General features: G+C 38.0%; 1 protein-coding gene across 1 annotated transcript; it reads right to left on the bottom strand.

Annotated features, from left to right (window-relative positions):
- Window positions 1-4,143: 4,143 nt before the first annotated feature.
- On the bottom strand, window positions 4,144-18,643 carry tube1 (tubulin, epsilon 1). The gene is made up of 12 exons (XM_059513294.1): window positions 18,485-18,643; window positions 15,706-15,779; window positions 14,658-14,710; window positions 14,484-14,529; window positions 13,789-13,904; window positions 9,735-9,856; window positions 9,465-9,652; window positions 8,882-9,054; window positions 8,446-8,586; window positions 5,486-5,626; window positions 4,935-5,109; window positions 4,144-4,748 (listed from the first exon to the last, which is right to left on the bottom strand). Exons 1-12 carry the CDS (start codon window positions 18,507-18,509, stop codon window positions 4,599-4,601), a joined length of 1,404 nt encoding a protein of 467 aa, XP_059369277.1. The 5' UTR covers window positions 18,510-18,643; the 3' UTR covers window positions 4,144-4,598.
- Between the last annotated feature and the right edge of the window lie 623 nt (window positions 18,644-19,266).

Genomic DNA, 19,266 nt, shown 5'->3' with positions numbered 1-19,266 from the left:
GCGCTGTGGTGACAGCCGCGCCGTCATGGAACACGAGTTCAGAACTATACCCAGAAACAGAATCGTCTGACTGGGGTTCAGCGAAGTCTTCGCCCAATTGACACCGAGGCCGAGCTTCTCGAGGTGATCGAGTAAAACGGCTTTGTGGTCCACGAGCTCCGCTCGTGATCGGGCCAGAACCAGCCAGTCGTCCAAATAATCCAGCACTCGCATGCCTCTGAGTCTGAGAGGAGCGAGCGCTGCATCCATGCACCTCGTAAACGTACGAGGAGCCACGGAGGACTGTAAACTGGTATGCCTGGCCCTCGAAGGCGAATCTCAAATATCGCCTGTGGTTTGACGCTATCTGCATTTGAAAATACGCGTCCCTCAGATCTATTGACATGAACCAGTCCCCTCTGCGAATTTGCGCGAGGAGTTTCCAGGTCGTAAGCATTTTGAAACTGCGTTTCATCAATGCCTTGTTCAGCTGTCTTAGATCCAGTATGGGCCTGAGACCCCCGTCTCTCTTGGGCACCAGAAAGTATCTGCTGTACAGCCCCCCCTCGCTTTGAGCTTGAGACACAGGCTCTAAAGCCCCTTTGCTCAACAGTTTTGATATTTCGGCCCGAAGTATGTGTGCAGAACTACTTCTGTTTTGACCGTAGTTTCGACGCGTGCTGAAAAGCGCGGAGGGCGTCGAAAAAACTGTAGCGAGTAGCCTCTCTTTATAATGCCTAGCACCCAATCCGAAACCCCTGGAAGCGCTGACCATGCATCTGCATGAATGGCTAAGGGCTGGATGCGAAGCGCGCTCTGTTGACCGGGCAACGGCGGCACTTGGGTGTGCTGCGCATTTGAGGCGGGGAGCGCGCTGATCACAGCGGGCAGATCGCTCCTCCTCGACCCCGTCCCGGCGCTTAACCGACTGGGGGAAGGCTGAGCAGGTCCCGTGGGACTCGATACGTCTGCGAGTAACTGTGGGCTGCATATGTGCACATTTACCACTTTCAACTCGCTGTCTGCCTGTGCAGAGCGTACGTGCACGGGCCTCGTTTTTACAGAAGCCACGCACCGTATGTGACATAGTGTATGTAGGCACTGGGGAGTGGGCACGTTTACTATGCGGCGCGCTCGACCGATTTGTGTCGATCTTATGTGCGCGAGCCCTGTGTGCAGGGCTGTGCTTACATGTGGAGATGGGCACTGAGGAGTGGGCATCGTCACTGCACTTATAGCACCATCGGCAGTGGCCGGACGAGCGTGCACGGGCCTCGTTTTTACAGAAACCACATGACGCGTGTGACATAGTAAATGTGGGCACTGAGGGGTGGGCACGCTTACTATGCAGTGTGCGCGATCGACTTGAGTCGCTTTTATGGGCGCAGGCCCTGTGTGCAGGGCTGTGCTTACATGTGGAGATGGGCACTGAGGAGTGGGCATCGTCCCTACATTTATAGCACCATCGGCCGTGGCCGGACGAACGTACACGGGTTTCGTTTTTACAGAAACCACATGACGCGTGTGACATAGTGATTGTGGGCACTGAGGAGTGGGCACGTCTACTATGTAGTGTGCGTGATCGACTTGAGTCGCTTTTATGGGCGCGAGCCCTGTGTGAAGGGCTGTGCTTATATGTGGAGATGGGCACTGAGCAGTGGGCATCGTCACTACATTTATAGCACCATCGGCCGTGGCCGGGACACCAGAAATTACACCTTTTTCAGGAAATATCTGGGTAGCCGTGATAACGGTTTTTGTGTGCAGGCAAGCGGGCAACCGTACAGGCTTGCGCATTGCAAAAGACGCTGAAACAGTCACAATCTCTGGAACTGAAACAGCGGTGCGCTTAGGTGAGAGCCCGGCCACAGCGGAACTCGTACACCGCAGGGCGAACACACACACACACATAAAGAACAGCTGGATATAACAGAATTGAAAGGATATAGGCGCCGGATAGCGCAGCAGGAAAGGCAGTGGAAGGCGGCGATGCCAGCAGCTTCAGAATGGCTCGTCCTGCTGATGTGCTTTCTCAGACGGCGCTTGCTTCCTCCGTGATCCAGCGATGCGTGAGCTTTGCTGAAGAGATGAAAAATCAGGTGAGTCAGCCTTTTCGAGCTCCTTTTATAGGTTGGGCCACACCCGTTTCGGCGGGAAGTGGCAAGAAGGGCGCGAAGCGCCCTTATTGGTCTGATGTTGCATCAGCCCGCGCTCGATAGGCTGTGCAGTTGCCGCAGAACAAGCCAATGAGCGAACGAGCCATCTCGCCTATGGCTGTGTACTGCTGCAAATGCGCTTTACAAAAATACAAAATTAAAGATAATTTTTTGCTTCAGTATTTCGTGAAAAGAGACTTTTCCCGTAGCGTCTTAGCTAAGACACAGTACGAGAGAGCTCTCGTAAGAGAACTCCATCGGTGACAGAATGGAGAAAAAAACCTTGGGAGAAACCAGGCTCAGTTGAGGGGCCAGTTCTCCTCTGACCACACGAAACCAGCAGTTCAGTGAGTGCACAAGACAGATATTAGCAGACTGACTATTGATAAAGAGAGAAGGCACATAAAAAGGGGGGTAGAAAGCAGTGAAGTGTTACGATCAGGCAAGAGGTAGGACCTGTGCAAATATCAGAACGGCTTTCCAGCACTGGAGAGAACTCAAAGAGCAGGAAGGCCTGGTATCAGATACCAAGATTGCTTTATTTCACACAACTTTCCACCATCTTCATTGCCAGGGTTGTTCACGTACTGTACGTGTAAGGCAGAGATATCAAAATAGGGGCGAGGTCCTGTTGGGGTATGGGCGTTTGTTTTGGTGCTTTCAAATATCAACATTGTTTGCCAAAATTTGATTAGTGCACATTTAAATGAAGTAAAGTCATGTTAATACACGTTTCACATTCCTCAATACATTTACAGCAAATTCGCATGTCATAGGTACTCACCTGGATGTGAGGAACCTGTAGAGATTTTAAACTTGTGGGAAAACACAGACATTTAAGACCATCAGCTACAATCAGCTCTGAGGTTAAACAATGGCATATACTTCTGAAAAAAGTCAAACAAACAAATTTATAAATAAATTTCAACTTTGTTTTTTTTTTTTGTTTTTTTAGTATGTGTATGCTAGCCATTATTTTGGAGCAAAGCACAAACAACGAGAGGTCACTGCAGAAAAAGGAATTTTTATGAATGATGAATATATTTTCAACTGTAGAAGTGATCAACAAAAGAGAGCAGTAATGTGGTGCAGTGCAGGAAAGTTAATAATATAATAGTATATTATGAACTCCCACTAGTAGCTGGCACATTGCTGTGCATTTACATAGAGCTGAACTCCTGAAAAACAAATCTTCAGCTCAACAAAAATGAATGACTTACAACTTATAATAAATCACAAAATATAAGATGTTTCATGAATTTATGGAGTTGTTTCTGATAATTTTTGGTATTTTTTTAAAGCATTACAATGTAACACTAGGTACATATAAACAATAGTATTACTACTACTAATGGAAATGTGCACTCTGAAGTGACAGTGATATTGATTGAATCTTTTTGCTTTCAAATTCAGCCCATACACAAGACAACTTAACCTTACTAGCACACACACAATACAGGACATTCACTATAGAAAGAGTGCAAAAATAGAGTACAAATGAATGCAACAAACAGCTTCATCTAAAGAGGGTCTCTTTACAATGCATTTTTCAAAATACAAGGTGATTTCTTTTACTCAAGTACTGAACTTCCGTCAGGTCAGTTTCAACAAAATATTATTCACGCTGATTATGATTATAATGACAATTTACATTCAAACCAAAAATATTGTTTTTGAGAGGTGTTGATCATTGAGTCTTAGGCAAGAGCTGGACAACAATACTTTTGGGACCTATGGATGCCCTGCACCAACTGATTGCAAAGGCATAAATTGAAGCAAAAATACAACTAAACGCTAACCTGCAAACAAACCATGTGTCAACAGGTTAATGCAGAGCCATATTAAATGAGAATACACGTTATTTACGCTTTGTGCTGACTGTCAATGCCAAGACTATGGGATTGAGTGTGTATTTTAATCTTGTTTAAGATAAAGTGGATTTTTTTATGTATTGTAATGACAAATGAATCTACAATTCTTCTATTAAAACTACATTATCCAGGCAATGTTTGATATTGTGACTATTTTATTAACTTTTTTTTATATGAAAGAAAAAGTAGCAACATTTTACAGGTGAAGTGTGTAATTTCTGTGCCTCCAGTACAGTACACAGACAGGCAATTCAGGACCGCTGTCTTGCAAAGTTAAGGTCCAGCCCTAATCAAACACAACCTGTAAAACAAAAACAAATTTATAAAAAAAAGTCTTTGGGCTTATTTGAAATTTTTTTTTTTTTTTTAGGCAGGTTTGCTTAGGGATTGAGCTCAACTCTGTTTGATTTAATATTGTATGTTATGCTGTAGGTAGTACTACCAAATCCACACTAAATTCACAATATTTGAACCAATGTTTCTATGCCTCTAAAATAGAGACGTTTTACCTAAAACATTAGTCCAAAAATATTAAATATTTAGTTTATGTACAAGTAGAAATTTTGAGCACGTTGTCTATTATACACAAGAGTCAGGTGGCGATGGTGAGTCTGGGTGTGTTGGGCATGAGAGGGCTTTCCAGGTGTGTGTATTCTTCAATTAGAGCTGAGACCGATGACAAGGCCTCACTGAATCCAGCCAACTCCATGCCGTCAACTGCTAGATAGTGATGCAAGTGAGCCTGTGAGGGGCACGACATTTCAAAAGTTTAAGTTTGTGCAAATATATTTATATATATGCCTATGCCTAATGCCTATACAAGTAAAATCTGTGTTACCGTTGAGAGAACCAGTGCAGTGTCTATGCATAAAAAATTACCACAATGTAATATGATTCTGCTGTTGATATGCAATGCTATGCTACACACCTTCCTACGGTAGAGCTTCACAAAACGCTCTCTTAATTCAATGAAGGTAGATTTCACACAAGTGTTATTAGCTAAAGCCAACAGAGAATGTGAGTGACACACAGGAGGGACTGAACACAGACTAGTCTTCCATCCTTCCTGATTCCATGGGACAAACGGAAGGGTGGGCTTTAGCCTAAGGGAATAAAAAGAACTGATTATTCTGTACTTGAAAATGAAGCTGCAAAGTTTTTTTTTTTATTAAATTAAAAAATAAACAGAAAAATCTTTTTTTACGGTTTATGAAAAGTTATAATCCATTAAATACTTTAGAAGATGTTTTCTATTTCCTTTTTCCATTTCAAAACTTAAACTCCTATAAACAGACACTCGCTTGCAAAAAAAAAAACAAAAAAACCTTTTTAACCAAAGAGGCTGTCTGCATTGCAAAATCTTTTACATCATATGTGGAATTTATTTATGAAAATTCATTAAGTGAGCATGCAGTGAGAAAACTGTATATTACAATGAAAAAAGGAACAAGAGTAAATCAAAATAAGGTAGAAACAAACCGCTCAATATTCCGGCGCAGATCTGACAACTGAACATTTCCACGCAGCATAAGAGCACAGGCCAGATACAGATTGTGTTTGGGGTCGGCTTTGATTAGCTGATGCTCCTTACTAAACGCATCTGAGAACATCTGATCCAGCCTACAGAACACAGCACAGCATCCATTTGGTGATGACAAAACACAAATGAAGAGTTTTTTCTATTCACACTACACTTTTCGGTTCATTGACTAACTTTCGTGTGCATGCAAATTTGGGAGACCAGAAATGTGTTGCAATTCTTACATTTATGCTCAATGCCAGGGGTTCTTAACTCTGGCCCTCAAGGTCCACTTTCCTGCAAAGTTTAGCTACAACCCTAATCAAGCACGTCTGGACAAACTAATCAAGTTATTCAGGATTACTAGGAATTTACTTCAGGTGAGTTCAGCCAAGGTTGGAGCTAAACTCTGCAGGAAAGTGGACCTCGAGGGTTAGAGTTGAGAGCCCCTGTTCAATGCAATTGTCTTGATAGAGGGAAACAAGTAGGTCACTCACTATAGGCATGTAATGCAAAAAAGATTGGTTTCTCATGCTTACTTATTTTATGATAATTCAAATTATAATAAAAAAACACTTAAAAGACTACTTAAAAACAATTGTAAACAGAATAAATTCAAGAACTGACTGCTCACTTGCTGTTTAGCAAATATCCTAAACTTTTAAAGGTGCCACTGTAACAATATAATCAATGCTTTTCACTTCAGCGGTCAGTGGTTTTAATATTGTGGCTGATCAGTGTATTCATTTATTTATTAAAGGTGCATATGGTGCAATTTCAAATTTTTCTTTCTCTTTGGGGTGTTACAAGCTCTTGGTGCATGAAGAAGATCTGTAAAGTTGCAAAGACTAAAGTCTCAAACCCAAAGAGATATTCTTTATCAAAGTTAAGACTCCCCCCTAAAATTGGCTCATTCAAACACCCCCCCCCCCAAATCTCTATGTCACTATGTGGAAATATAAGTGTAATGCCGCCCAAATGTTCACACAAAGAAAGAAGGCGTGGTTTCAGTAATTGCAGTTAGTGTTGAAGAAGTCATGTCAGGAAGATGCTGAATGTATCTAAACGAAAGCAAAAGCACTTTATTTGGCCTTCCATAATAAATGCATTTAAGAAAAGATTACTTACAACAGAACAGCAACACATTTTATGGACGACTGTTTCGTGAACCTTGGAGAGGAAGTAATTCTGACTTTGCTACGACAATCTGGCGCTTCTGAATAAACTACTTTAAGTATGTTTTGTCATTAAGTATTTGCTATTGAATGTTCAAATGCTGAGTTTTGCGCGTCACGTGTGTGTGCGAGAGGGGGGGGGGGTTACACAGTGGAGTCACTTGTCTTAACCGTCCGTGTCTAGTGTACTGCAAACACATACGAGCTTCATCACTGTGTCTTTCATGCGACTGTTCCTCTTTCGGGCTTGAACTGATGGTAAAACTAAGGACATTATTAACAGTTACATTTATTTGGAAAGATGGATTATGGAAATGGGTGTTACATTTCCGACAAGTGCTTGCGGTGTTCGGCCAATCACAATACACTGGGTCAGCTGGCCAATCAGAGCAGACTGCGCTTGTCGGAAGGAGGGACTTAGTAGAAAACGTTTCATTTGAGAGAGGCGGGGCATTAAAGCATGTCAACATATTCTTTTAATACAAATACACAAAATAATGATGTTTAAAAAAGCATCATACGACCCCATTAATGTCCATGGCATTTTCAGATTTTAATAATGACTTTGAAAAGAATGAATTTTAATTTGAAATTAAAAGTAAAAATTTTAAGTGCCCCTATTATGGGTAATGAAAGGTTCATATTTTGATTTTGGGAGTCCACAACAATAGGTTGACATGCATGCAAGGTCAAAAAACACTTTTGTTGTCTTAAAATATGCATTTATTTTTTTCCTTTTATGCTCAAAGACTCCTAAACGATTTGTTTAATAATTCATTTTTCCAAACACTTTGTGTGACACTAAACTGCGGTGACTGGTCTAATGACACATTCTGTTGTGATTGGTCTACTGTGTGCAACGCATGTCAAAGAACAGAAGGCCCATCACCATTACTTAGCTCACAGCTCAGTGTTCAACACCCAGACAGCCATGGTATTTGTTTTAAGCTAATGCTGAAACATATTGATAAAGCACTGCAGTTTGTACACTAACGTATTGAAAGTGAAAGATCTCAATTTCTATTTCAATTGTCTATTTCTAGACAATTGCGAGCAAACCGATATTGCTGTTAGACAGAGACCTACAAGCTGTGTGGAGCAAACACAACACGCACAACTAAAAACATATTTTGCATGCTACAGTAGGCTACAAAGTACATGACGGCAACAGTTTTTAAAAGAATACAGACACACACACACACACGGTTTTTAACCACAAATGCTCGTCTCATCTAGCTCTGCGTGGCGCATGCATACTCCATGTACAAATGGTTCAAAACAGGGTATGTCTAAAAACTCCCAACATAAATATGCTAATGTTTAATTTTGACGTCACCTTGAAACAGCTAAAGATTTGTTTTCATGTCTCGGAATCGACTCTTTCTTTTGAAAGACAATAACTTTATACACGGTGCACTTTTAGATTTAAATCTTTGCATGCTGTTTTCATTCACTTAGAGCTGTGCTACACACTGCATAAAAGGTAATTTTTCAAAAATCCGTATTAGGGGCACTTTTAATTTAAATAATTTTAAGCACAGCACTGATATAATTTAGACAGGGAGTGACTTCCAGCACAGCTACAAAACAAACCTTTTTTTTTTTTTTATACATTCAGGAACCTACCCGAACTGCAAATCAGTAATTTATTATCTATATATTGCAAACCCAGGGTATCGGAGGCAGGTATAAGAGCATACAATGAGAAAATAGTTTAAAAATACTGCAGATATATAATGACAAACCTGCGTGGTGGAACGTTGACATCAGCAAGTGTGTATAAAGGAGTTAGACTGGGCAAAAGATAGTGTAACCGTGGGAATGGAACAAGGTTCATGGCTATCTCATTCAGATCCATGTTGAGAGAGCCCTCAAACCGTGCTGAACTGCAAGAGGACAAGTTAATTCAATACAGTTAAATTAGTGCAAAGATCTAATTAAATTAGTGATACAATGTCTTACTTTTTTTTTTTTAAGAGTCAAAGACAACATATGGCCAGTTAGTTACATGTCTTCTATAAGCTTTTTATTTTTAGAATGTTTTTTAAATATTTAAGTGACAATTTTTGTGATGACCTTACTAGCCATATACACATATAGAAATGATCTACCAATCTGAGACTATAAACCAGAACAAAATAGCTCAGTAGATAATGTCCTTTGTCACAAAGCATTTAGTACCTGGTAATATTAAGAAGTAGATTAGCCACAATGTTGTTCATGGCATCAAAAGGTTTCTCGACCTTCACCACCCCTCCTTGTCCCGAGATGATGGTACAGTCCTTCTTGATGGTACAGCCTGGTTTGCCAGTGTTGGACATGTGTTGAATCTTACCAACAATATCAACCAGTGACTACAATAAAGGTAAAAACATATTAATTGAAATCATCATGATATACTGACCCTCACGCGTTCCAAAACTTTATGACGTAACACAGCAGGAACAATTTTGGGAAAAGCAGCAATGACAATGTCGGTCAAGCTATAAACACTTTAGAAAAGTACAATAAATGTAATCCATGTGACTTGTATTCCAACTTTCCCAAAGGCATGAAACAAGCTTTGTATGAGGAACAGACTGATATTCAAGTCCTTATTCAAATCGTTCCATCCAGTCCATCTAGTTTGGTAATGAGATATGTGAGCAATACTGTGTTTAGTGTCATTGATGTCAAATATGGTGCAATGTGTCTTCACTTGCTTTATCAGAATATATATGACCACAAATATGGTTTGAGAGCTATGATGTCAGGAGTGGGATACCTGGTTATCAACTGGCAAGACACAGTCTGCGTGTTCTGTGAGTTCTTTCATGGCTAGGACGCTGTTGTAAGGAGAGGTGATGACATCATCTTCTGCTGTCGGGTAGACAGAGGTCACTATCCGATATACCTCTGGGAACTCGTCTTCTAGAAGCTTCAACACAAAAGTGCCTAACCCCGAACCAGTACCTAAACAGACAAATGTATGCTTAGGTCAGCCCTTGTTCCTCAACCACCAACATGGGTAACATCCTAGACATCAGAAGCTTACCTCCTCCCATAGAGTGAATGAGGAAGAAGCACTGAAGGCAATCACAGTGCTCTGCAGCCTTGCGGACCTGATCCACAATCTGCTCTCTGTAGGCCAAGCCATATGTGTGATGCCCGACTGCCCTAAGAGTAATAGACCAAAAATGGTATCAGTCACTGATCAACAGTCAAAAAAGATATTTAAAAAATACTGTCATTAACTAAAGAATAGGACATTAATAATCAGCACTCTTATAATACTGCTTGTCCAACCTAATGATAAAAGATACAATTTTACATCAGTTCACATGTCTTAAAACGCTGCCTCAGTACAGCTTGCCAGTTTTTAGAATAGGGCTATTTAAACTGCACCATATTATGAAGGATTACAAATGTTTTAACATATAAACAATTTCTGCATAAAAAGTCTATGATTTAATAGCTAGGTATAGTATGTATTAGTTTTAAAAGCTAAATTTAACATTAAAACTTAATGATAATGATTTTGGTGAACTGATGTTTGTTTAACACAACAACTGCGAGTCAATATGACAATGTTGGACTCTGTTTGGCTCATCTTTGGCCTTAGGTTAAGACTGGTTAGTGTCATTTAAATGAAAATCATAGTTTTTGAATATCTGTCTGGAATGACAAGCAAATGACCTTGTGCAATTATACATGAAGGACCACTTAAACAATCAATTACTATAAAATGTGACAGTTCAGTAGCATGCCTGGAGGCTGTCAGGAGCTTCTGAAGTATAAAAACACATGGTTGTGTAAACCACATGAGGAATAGCAACATATGCCTGGTTTATATCTGGCATTAAGATCCATCTGAGGTGATTGATGACAAGTGGTCAAAGACATGTTGTTTACAAATTGCAGTTACATGTATGTGATTAGATTTCGAGGTGAGGGTGACAATGAAAAAAAAAAAAAAATGAGGTATTTATATTCAAGGTATTTATGATTTTTATCTGGCTGAAGCATAAACATCTGTCAAAAATCTGCCAGCGTGTCACATTAACTTACAGATTTGGCTTTATCTGTGTCCTGAATATATATATATCTGTGTGTTTTAGGTTGGGTTATGAATTGATAATGAGGCTGTTTCTTATCGATTAAGCCATAATAATTATATTTCTGGTCTGCTTTTAATTACTTTGATTATTAGGAGCAAAGATGAACCCAAAGATATGTCCAAACAGTGGAGGATTTAAGAGCATAAATTTCAACAGGGAACGCAGCCATATTAGTATATTTTAAAATGGCTGGGTGCCATATAAGAGATATTAATGAGGGTGTTCATGACCAAAAATTTCACAAATCAATGACAATTAACTAATCACAAAACTATCACTGACAAGCTATGCAATATCATGTTCATAATCGCAGGTGATACATCGCAGATTATAAACACAATATTGCATAGTTTGTCTGTGAACTAGGGCTCTATGTAGTAAATGCTGCTCCATTTGAAAGCAAGTGATGGCGATTTTCTACTAATCACAGAACCAGCTTTACTGACGAGATTTGATTATTTGCACAGCCCTACAAGCCAGTGGCTTAAATATGATATGCTTGTTTTGGAGGCTGCAATAAGGATGCTACTACTAAGAAATAATGGATCTGCATTGAATTTTATAATTATTGTTGTTTATGAAGTACATGGGTTAAGTTTGTCTGTTGGCATTTGAGCTCACACTACTAGAAGAGCTGTTCTTTCTTGTGTGTTTTCTAGTGGTCCATCTTGGGAAGACAATGGTGTGGTGGTTGAATGGGTCTCTTAGATTTTAGATGTTGGCATTTATCTGTTTAAGGTTTTATTCTGTTTTATTCTGGAGAACTTGTGAAGGAATGCGTTGGCTGAAACCAGAAGCAGTTCTGTCTTGGCAATTTTGCGTTAAAGGTGATGGTTCTTAATCCAGCAAGAAATGTCTGTTAGACATGCTGAGATATAAGCAGCTATTTTTGGATCATCAAACAGGAATGAGATGTAGAGTTGAGTATCATCAGTATAACAGTAATATGAAAAGTCATGTTTCTGAATGACAGAACGTAGTGATGCCATGTAGATGGAGAAGAAAAGTGGTTCAAGAACTGAGCCCTGAGGCACCCCACTTGTTGCGACTTGGACTTCTCCCTCCTTTGAAGATACTTTGAAGGACCTATCTGAGAGGTAAGACTCAAACCATTCAGATGTGGTTCCTGAAATGCCCTTTGCCATGAGGGTTGACAGGAGGAACTGGTCCTCTTTCCAGTCTTAGAGCTTCAACAACTGAGAGAAGGGCAGTCTCGGTTGAGTTAATTTTGCGGACGAATAATTTATCATCATAATTTTCATCAATGACATTTTTTCACTGACGACAACGAGACGATAACGAACTAAACCTCTATTTGAATGACAAAAACTATGATGTATATCTATTTACATTTTCATAAACGAAAGATGATTAAGTTGTTATTGTCAGAGTCATTGATGTCTACTCTCCAAGGATCAGGAAAAAGTCCTCAATAAAATTTGCTGCACACATCTGAATATTTGGGTTAAACTGTTCTGGAACATTGTTGTAAATACAACTTAAGCACTGATTTCTAGTTGTGTCCTCTTTTGGAAGGCCAAACAAAGTGTTTTGGGGACGTGTTTAGACAAGGCATTTTAGGAGGGTGTGGACAAGTCTTAACTTTGATAAAGAATATCTCTTTGGATTTGAGACTTTAGTCTTTGCTACTTTACAGATCTTCTTTATGCTCCAAAAGCTTGTAACACTCCAAAGAGAAAGGAAAACTTGAAATCGCATCAGATGACCCCTTTAATAAATGCACTGTAACTAAATCCATTAGATTTTAGCCAATCAAATTTACTGTCGATTTAGTCAACTAAAATCTTATGATATTTAATCGACTAAAACAAAAAACAATTCAGATGACTAAAATATGACTAAAACTAAACATTTTAGTCAAAAGACTATGACTAAAACTAAATAAAAATTTGCTGTCAAAATGAACACTGGGATGAATATCCACTTCTGAAGCCAGCCTGGTTGCTGTCTAGCAGGTTATTTTGTGTGAGAAAAGCAGAGACTTGGTTGAACACAATTCTTTCAAGTGGTTTTGCAATGAATAGAAGAAGGGATACTTTAATTTTCTAAAAGTGCCAGGTAAAGAGTAGGTTTCATACATAGTGGGCTTACCTGAGCCTGTTTAATTACTAAATGAAAGACATCAGTGTGAATGGACGTGTTACTGATGTGGGTGTTTTTGTTGTTGTTCCATCTCTTCCATTTCTTTTTTTCACTGTAAAACAATGGCCTGGGACGATGTTGCCACCTTGTGGGCCAAACTAATTAATTAAAGACAAAATAAGGCACATGTGCAAGCTGGTTTTGAAAAATCAAGCTTTGCATGAACAGCGTGCACGTGCTGTGCTGATGATGAAACTTATGTCATATATAATGTATGCATACCCTTGCATATGTGTATTAAAAAAAAAAAAAAAACCTTAGGCTTTAGCCATTGGGTTTTCATGTTGTGCCTTTCGCAATTAAAAACACTGTGTGTATGGCAGAGTTCATGTAGAATATGTCTGCATTGCAAACGTCTTGGGGCAATATAACATTTTCAAGAGCATTTGTACTCAGCCAGGACTGGTCTTGACTATTCACAGAAAATATGGACTTTGACCTGAGATGAAGTCCACATCCTGGTTTTGTACAGGCTTAAGTACTACAACACTGCAGTAATGCCTTATAGGTTTTGACAGCAACCTGCACAAATTAAATATTTTATGCCACATTAGAACTTTTTTCCTGCTGTGATATTTTTTTACATGCCCAAGTTTTTTCCTGGCATTGGACTTTTAAAAATTCTGCATCTGATGTACTGTGTTATTAAAGTTATAAAATAATCTCTGCCTGTTGACAAATTTATGTCTTTGCAAAGTATATAACATCATATCATCCATCCCTAGTAGGACTGTATCCGTTTAAAAGCAATCATTGCACATTCACACACTGAACAGAAAAAGCATTTAGAAGCTGTGTGACACAGTCCCTGCCAAGACAGACTCTTACCAGTTGTTCCCAGAACCAGAGACATCACTTATGAGTTGTGTGCTGCTGAAGAGAGAACGCAACGGCCCCTGCAGAATCTCTCCTAGGACTCCCTCCTCCATGTCCACTAACACGGCCTGCAGACACGCACACAGATACAACTGATTTTCTGTTATGTTGGGGCAATACCACTGACATCTGTTTTTATTAGGAATAGTCATTTTATATACTCAAGTACTGGATGTTAATTAACTGAGTACTTGGGAAGTAAGGTTGTACCATTTTTTAATTGTTGGTCTGTAAATGTATTTCCTCAAGGAAGCCAAACTACACATATCTCAAACTCACACACACACACGTTAGATTTCCATTTTTTATGGGTACATTCCATATGCATAATGGTTTTTATACTGTACAAACTGTATTTCCTATGCCCTACACCTAAACCACTTACATTTTTAGAATTACAAAAAAATATATATATTTATTATTATTAATTTAAAGGCTTGTTTCCTCATGGGGACCAAAAAAAACCTTGACTACGAGGACAAAGATTTTGGATATTGCCATCTTTACGGGGACATTTTGTCCCCATAACATGGGTTTACCAGGACCAAACACACACACAGACAGACACACACACACACACGGCAGCAGCCAAAATCAAATGCGTCTCCATCCACCATCTTCAATACATCACCTAACATGGTGCTCACCCTGGCCTTTAGAGCGTTGATCCTGTCTCCTGTAGAGTCTGCTCCTCTACAAATACACCACACACACAAAAGATCCCACAATAAATCAAGTGGATCAGCAAGGAACTGAGGACATATGGACAAAGAAACATGAACAGAGTAGAAGGGAGTATAAGGAGGAGAAAGAGAGGCTACCTTTGGTCAACATTTCTAAAGAAGCTGCTCAGTGCCTCGTCATAAATTCCCATCTGCAGAGACAAAAGCAATACTTTTTTGGTTTGTTCTACCATATATATAAAATGATAAAGTCACAAGGCTATGAGTATATGGCTCAGTAGTAGAGCATTGCGTTATGGTGCAAAAGGTTGTGGGTTAAATTCCTGGGACACAAACATAAAATGTATTGCCTTAATGCAGTGTAAATCGCTTTGGATAAAAGCTTCTGATAAATGCGTAAATGTAAGACTTGGGTGCTTGGATTTGATCATTTAATCATTTGGCAAAAGTATAGGAAAAACAGGTTTGTCATGGTCTCTGTTTGCTTTCATCAAGGGTCACCACAGCAAAATAATCCTTTATAACCTTTTGAATCTTCTACATTTTGGTTACCTGGACTTTTGTTGCCTGTGTTCCAAAGATTAACTGAAGTCTTATGGATGACATGAGGATGAATAATTGACAACAATTTTCACTTTAAATAATCTATTGCGCATAGATAAAAAAAACTAACAAAAAAACAATTACAGGTATTTACTTAGACTGAAGTGTCAACACCCAGATATTCCCTCACAGCACAGCAGTAACAATGTTAGAAAATACCTTTTATGGTGAAGCTCAATGCAAACCCCCAATTCATATAACTGTAAAGAATTTAGACATGATAGAGGCACTTGATGTACTTTTTGCTCTTTATGCTGGTTTCAATTTTAAAATGTAATGAAACTGATTTTTTTTATCATCATATAACATATTTGTATATATATATTTATATTTAATGCAAAATACAATTTTCTTTTTTGTCTTTTGATTTTGAAATGTGACCCAAATGTGTTCTTGACAGGCTTGTTGTGAGTCCCATATTAAATCTAAATCTTAATGTGAATAGGATATGACTGACATGATAAATAAAGTCTTAATTTACTTAAAAAGGATACAAATATTACATTCAGTCTACCTGTAAAATGATCAGAAAAAAGAAACAAATATTTGAAAAACATTTCTATAGTGTCATATTATGTCTTACTTGATTGACATGTGCATGTTCTCTGAGTGCGAGGTCCCAGAAGCGGCAGCCCACCTGATTCCCACACTGACCAACTAAAACACACACACAAAACAAATTCTTGGTTAGGGCTGTTATGCACCTTTTCTTTTTTTTGTGAACCAATGACAGCTTGTACTTTATTTAATTCCCCCCCCCCCATGTTTAGCATGGAATAGGATCTTGCATACTTTTGAACATAAATTAAATAAACCCTTTTAAATATGAAAATTTATTTGTCAGTTTAAAAATTGATGTATTTATTTGCATATAAATGAACCGTTACATAGATTAGGAGTTTTACATTTTATTTGAACATGGCAAATCAAGTCCTGCATATCAGTGGTATTGTGTTGATAATTTTTTTTTTAATTTTTAAAAAATTTTTACATGTCCACGCTCCCGTTAAAGCACTGAGGTCATCCAATCAGGTGCTCCTCAATTTTCCAAGAACCAGGAGTCTAAGGGTATTTTTGGGGCCTGGAGAAGTTTTGTCATGCCTTGACATTTGTGCTTTTTTCAGTTTCTTATAAATATCTAAATGGGTAAAGACTAATCTCACTGTAATCAGCACAAACTGGGCTGTAATAATATGTGAAATGCATGTATGTACATGATTGTGTTTTTGAGAAAAAAAATATTATGCGTGGTTAGTGAAAAACTAAAAATGTTAAAACGCTTGAATAAGGCAAAAAAACACATAAAGAACAATGGTTCCCGGGATTTTTGAGAACTGGAGCTTGTAGCCTAGAATTTTTCTTTCTAAATGATGTGAAAATCATCGTGTTTACTCACTTACAGAAAACAATATATTGATTTAAATTTTCTAAGACACTTTTTGTTGGTAAAAGTCATATGCGAGTAGGCGTCAACTATCATGAATATCATTGTGATTTACACCTGAGAAGACAAAGGGCCGCATAATGAGCTGCATAATGAGCCATTCAGTCATCTGTGCCACTGTGAGTGAGGAGTTACAAGAAAGAATGTGAGAACAAAATAAATCTATATAATTTTATGTTTGTAGTTTATTAAGAATATATTTAATTATCCCACAACATAATTTAATATCCACTTGGGGGAGCAGTTAAACAGTTTATTAGAAACAATCAAAGCTGACTTTCAAACAAATTGTTTGGCATGCTTACTCCAGTCACACAATCCTTCAGAAATCCTTTTAACAATCTTATTTTCTACAAAAAAAAAAAAAACGTTTGTTGTTATTATTATCATCATTATTATTAATGTTGAAAAGAGCTGAGAATATTTTTCTGGGTTTTTAGGGGGAATAAATGGAAAGAAAAGCATTGTTTTTACATTTGTTACAGTTATGTATTTGTTACATTTATATTATTTACATCAAGCTTTCGAAGGGTATAGTGTTGTATATTGTTATTGAAACTTCATAATGTTTCACTTGATTATACATTTAATCAGGAATTATAGTTTGGAAAAAGTCTAACTAGTAAAATGTTTACACGTTATGTGAAAACTAGTACAAGTATATAAATAAATAAAAAGAGACTTACTCATGTTTATGATCTCTGCTGAATAAAGTGCTTCATTCTTTTTTTCTGAGGAAATCCATTTCTCAAATCCTCAACCACATCACATCTTTTTGGGGTGAATTATGTGTTATTCCTCTCATCGCGAAGCAAACAGTAAAATAAAAAAAACTTGAACAGTCTCGCTGCTTTTTCTTCTGTTATGGGCGTATTCAAGCCGCGCGCTTCAGTTTGAATCTGAATAGCGCGTTCAGCGCGGGGGCGTGGTCACATTAGATATAATGAAGGGAGACATGAAAAACAGACATCGCGTTGTTTTCATATGGATTACTTTATCACAGAATATCTGTTTTCGGCGGCACTTACAGTTCATTTAAATGACGTGTTTGTAAAAGAAGATCAGCGCAGACAAAGGCTGCAGACAGCACACCTTGTTTGTTATCTTTATTTTATAAGTGCACAAAGTTTTGTTGTTATTATGTCTGTATCCAAAAAAAAGTAGACCCTTTACAGATTCGATTGATGTATTGCTCTTATCTGTACGATCAAAACTGAAAGTGTAATTTAAGTTCTTTTCGGGGTTATCAGGAGAAAATGACTCAAAACGCGTATCCGCGTTAATCGACTTGATAGGGTTAAAAAATAAAGGTGACCGAGCTTTTTCAGTGGTGGCACCTAATTTGTGGAACAGTTTCGTAACAGTTACGGAACAGTTACGTTACACATAAGAACTGCTCAGACTGTTGGAATTTTTAAGTCATTACTTAAGAAATACCTGTATTCCTTGGCTTTTATTTCGAGCTGAGCTGTGACATTGTGATATTTTTACTATGTTTGTCTTTTTTGTGTGTGAGAGTTTTTATTTTCTGGACATTAAGCACTTTAGTCAACCATGGTTGTTTTCTGTATGTAGAAGAAGATTCAAAATCCAGTTCTGAAGGGGACACGGTTGGGTTGAATGAATCTCACGCTCTTGATGAAGGAAAGCTTTATTACCGACATAACGTTAACGTTAGCTGAGAGAAGCTAAATACTATAAAATACATTACAGACCTAGCAGATGACACAAACAGACTGGGACAGTAATACAGAAACTTCCTGAAATCATATTTCTTAAAATAAGATTTAGTTCTATTTCCTGAACTTGCCATGGCTACAGATATGACTCTAAATTCTAAATGAGAATGTTTCAACCCCTGTCACAGGGAGTAACGCGGTTAACTCTAGTTATGACCATTAAAAATGAACTCTCTTACCTTGGACTACTATCGACTGTGTCATCTTTTTAGTTTATATAATTTTATCTACTTTTATCACCATCTTACGTCCATCTGTAGACCCAGCGTTTGTTAGCTGGCGGTTGTTGTTTGCTATAGAAACAGTGGGCGCTTCGCGCGACAGTTTGAAGTCAAAGCGTCGTTGGTTGATGACGTAACACAGTGCGCAAGGAAGTTCTGTTTTGTTTTTGTTTTTCCTTTTAGCATTTTATCCACAAATGCAAATTTTCACGTATCCATCTGTTTTTACTCTTCAAGAATTATTGAAATAAGTGTAAAAGCTGGTATTTTGTTGTATTTAACAGAAAAGTATGTTTATTAATTAATTTAATTATAATATCTCGTAAAAACACCCCCTTTATTATTTTTATTTGAGCTTGTGCAGCTGATTTTATTGATTTATTTACCCCTTTATTTTTACGTGTCTAATTTAGCATTTTCATTGTTATTTGAATGTCATCTTGTTCTTGGCTAGCTTGTAATAGCTTTTACAAGCTTGTAATAGCTTGTAACTTCTTGATTTTATTTATTTACGTTTTAAAGTGTGTAGCTTTTTTTTACATTTTGTCATGTTCTTTTTATGTGCTGTTGAAAAATATTGTACTTTTATTTACTTTAGGCCTACTTAAAAAAAAATAGTTTTACACGTCCTTTCAGAAAATGAATCTGGGTGTATCAAACCACATACTGTCCGCACTAAACAGTATCCAAGATTAAAATTAGTGTGTCCCATGTTATAGTATTCTTAAATCCAAAAGATA

The sequence above is a fragment of the Carassius carassius genome, chromosome 27 (assembly GCF_963082965.1).
Source record: "Carassius carassius chromosome 27, fCarCar2.1, whole genome shotgun sequence".
NCBI lineage: Eukaryota > Metazoa > Chordata > Actinopteri > Cypriniformes > Cyprinidae > Carassius > Carassius carassius.
This window is presented reverse-complemented; position numbering and strand designations above follow the sequence as displayed.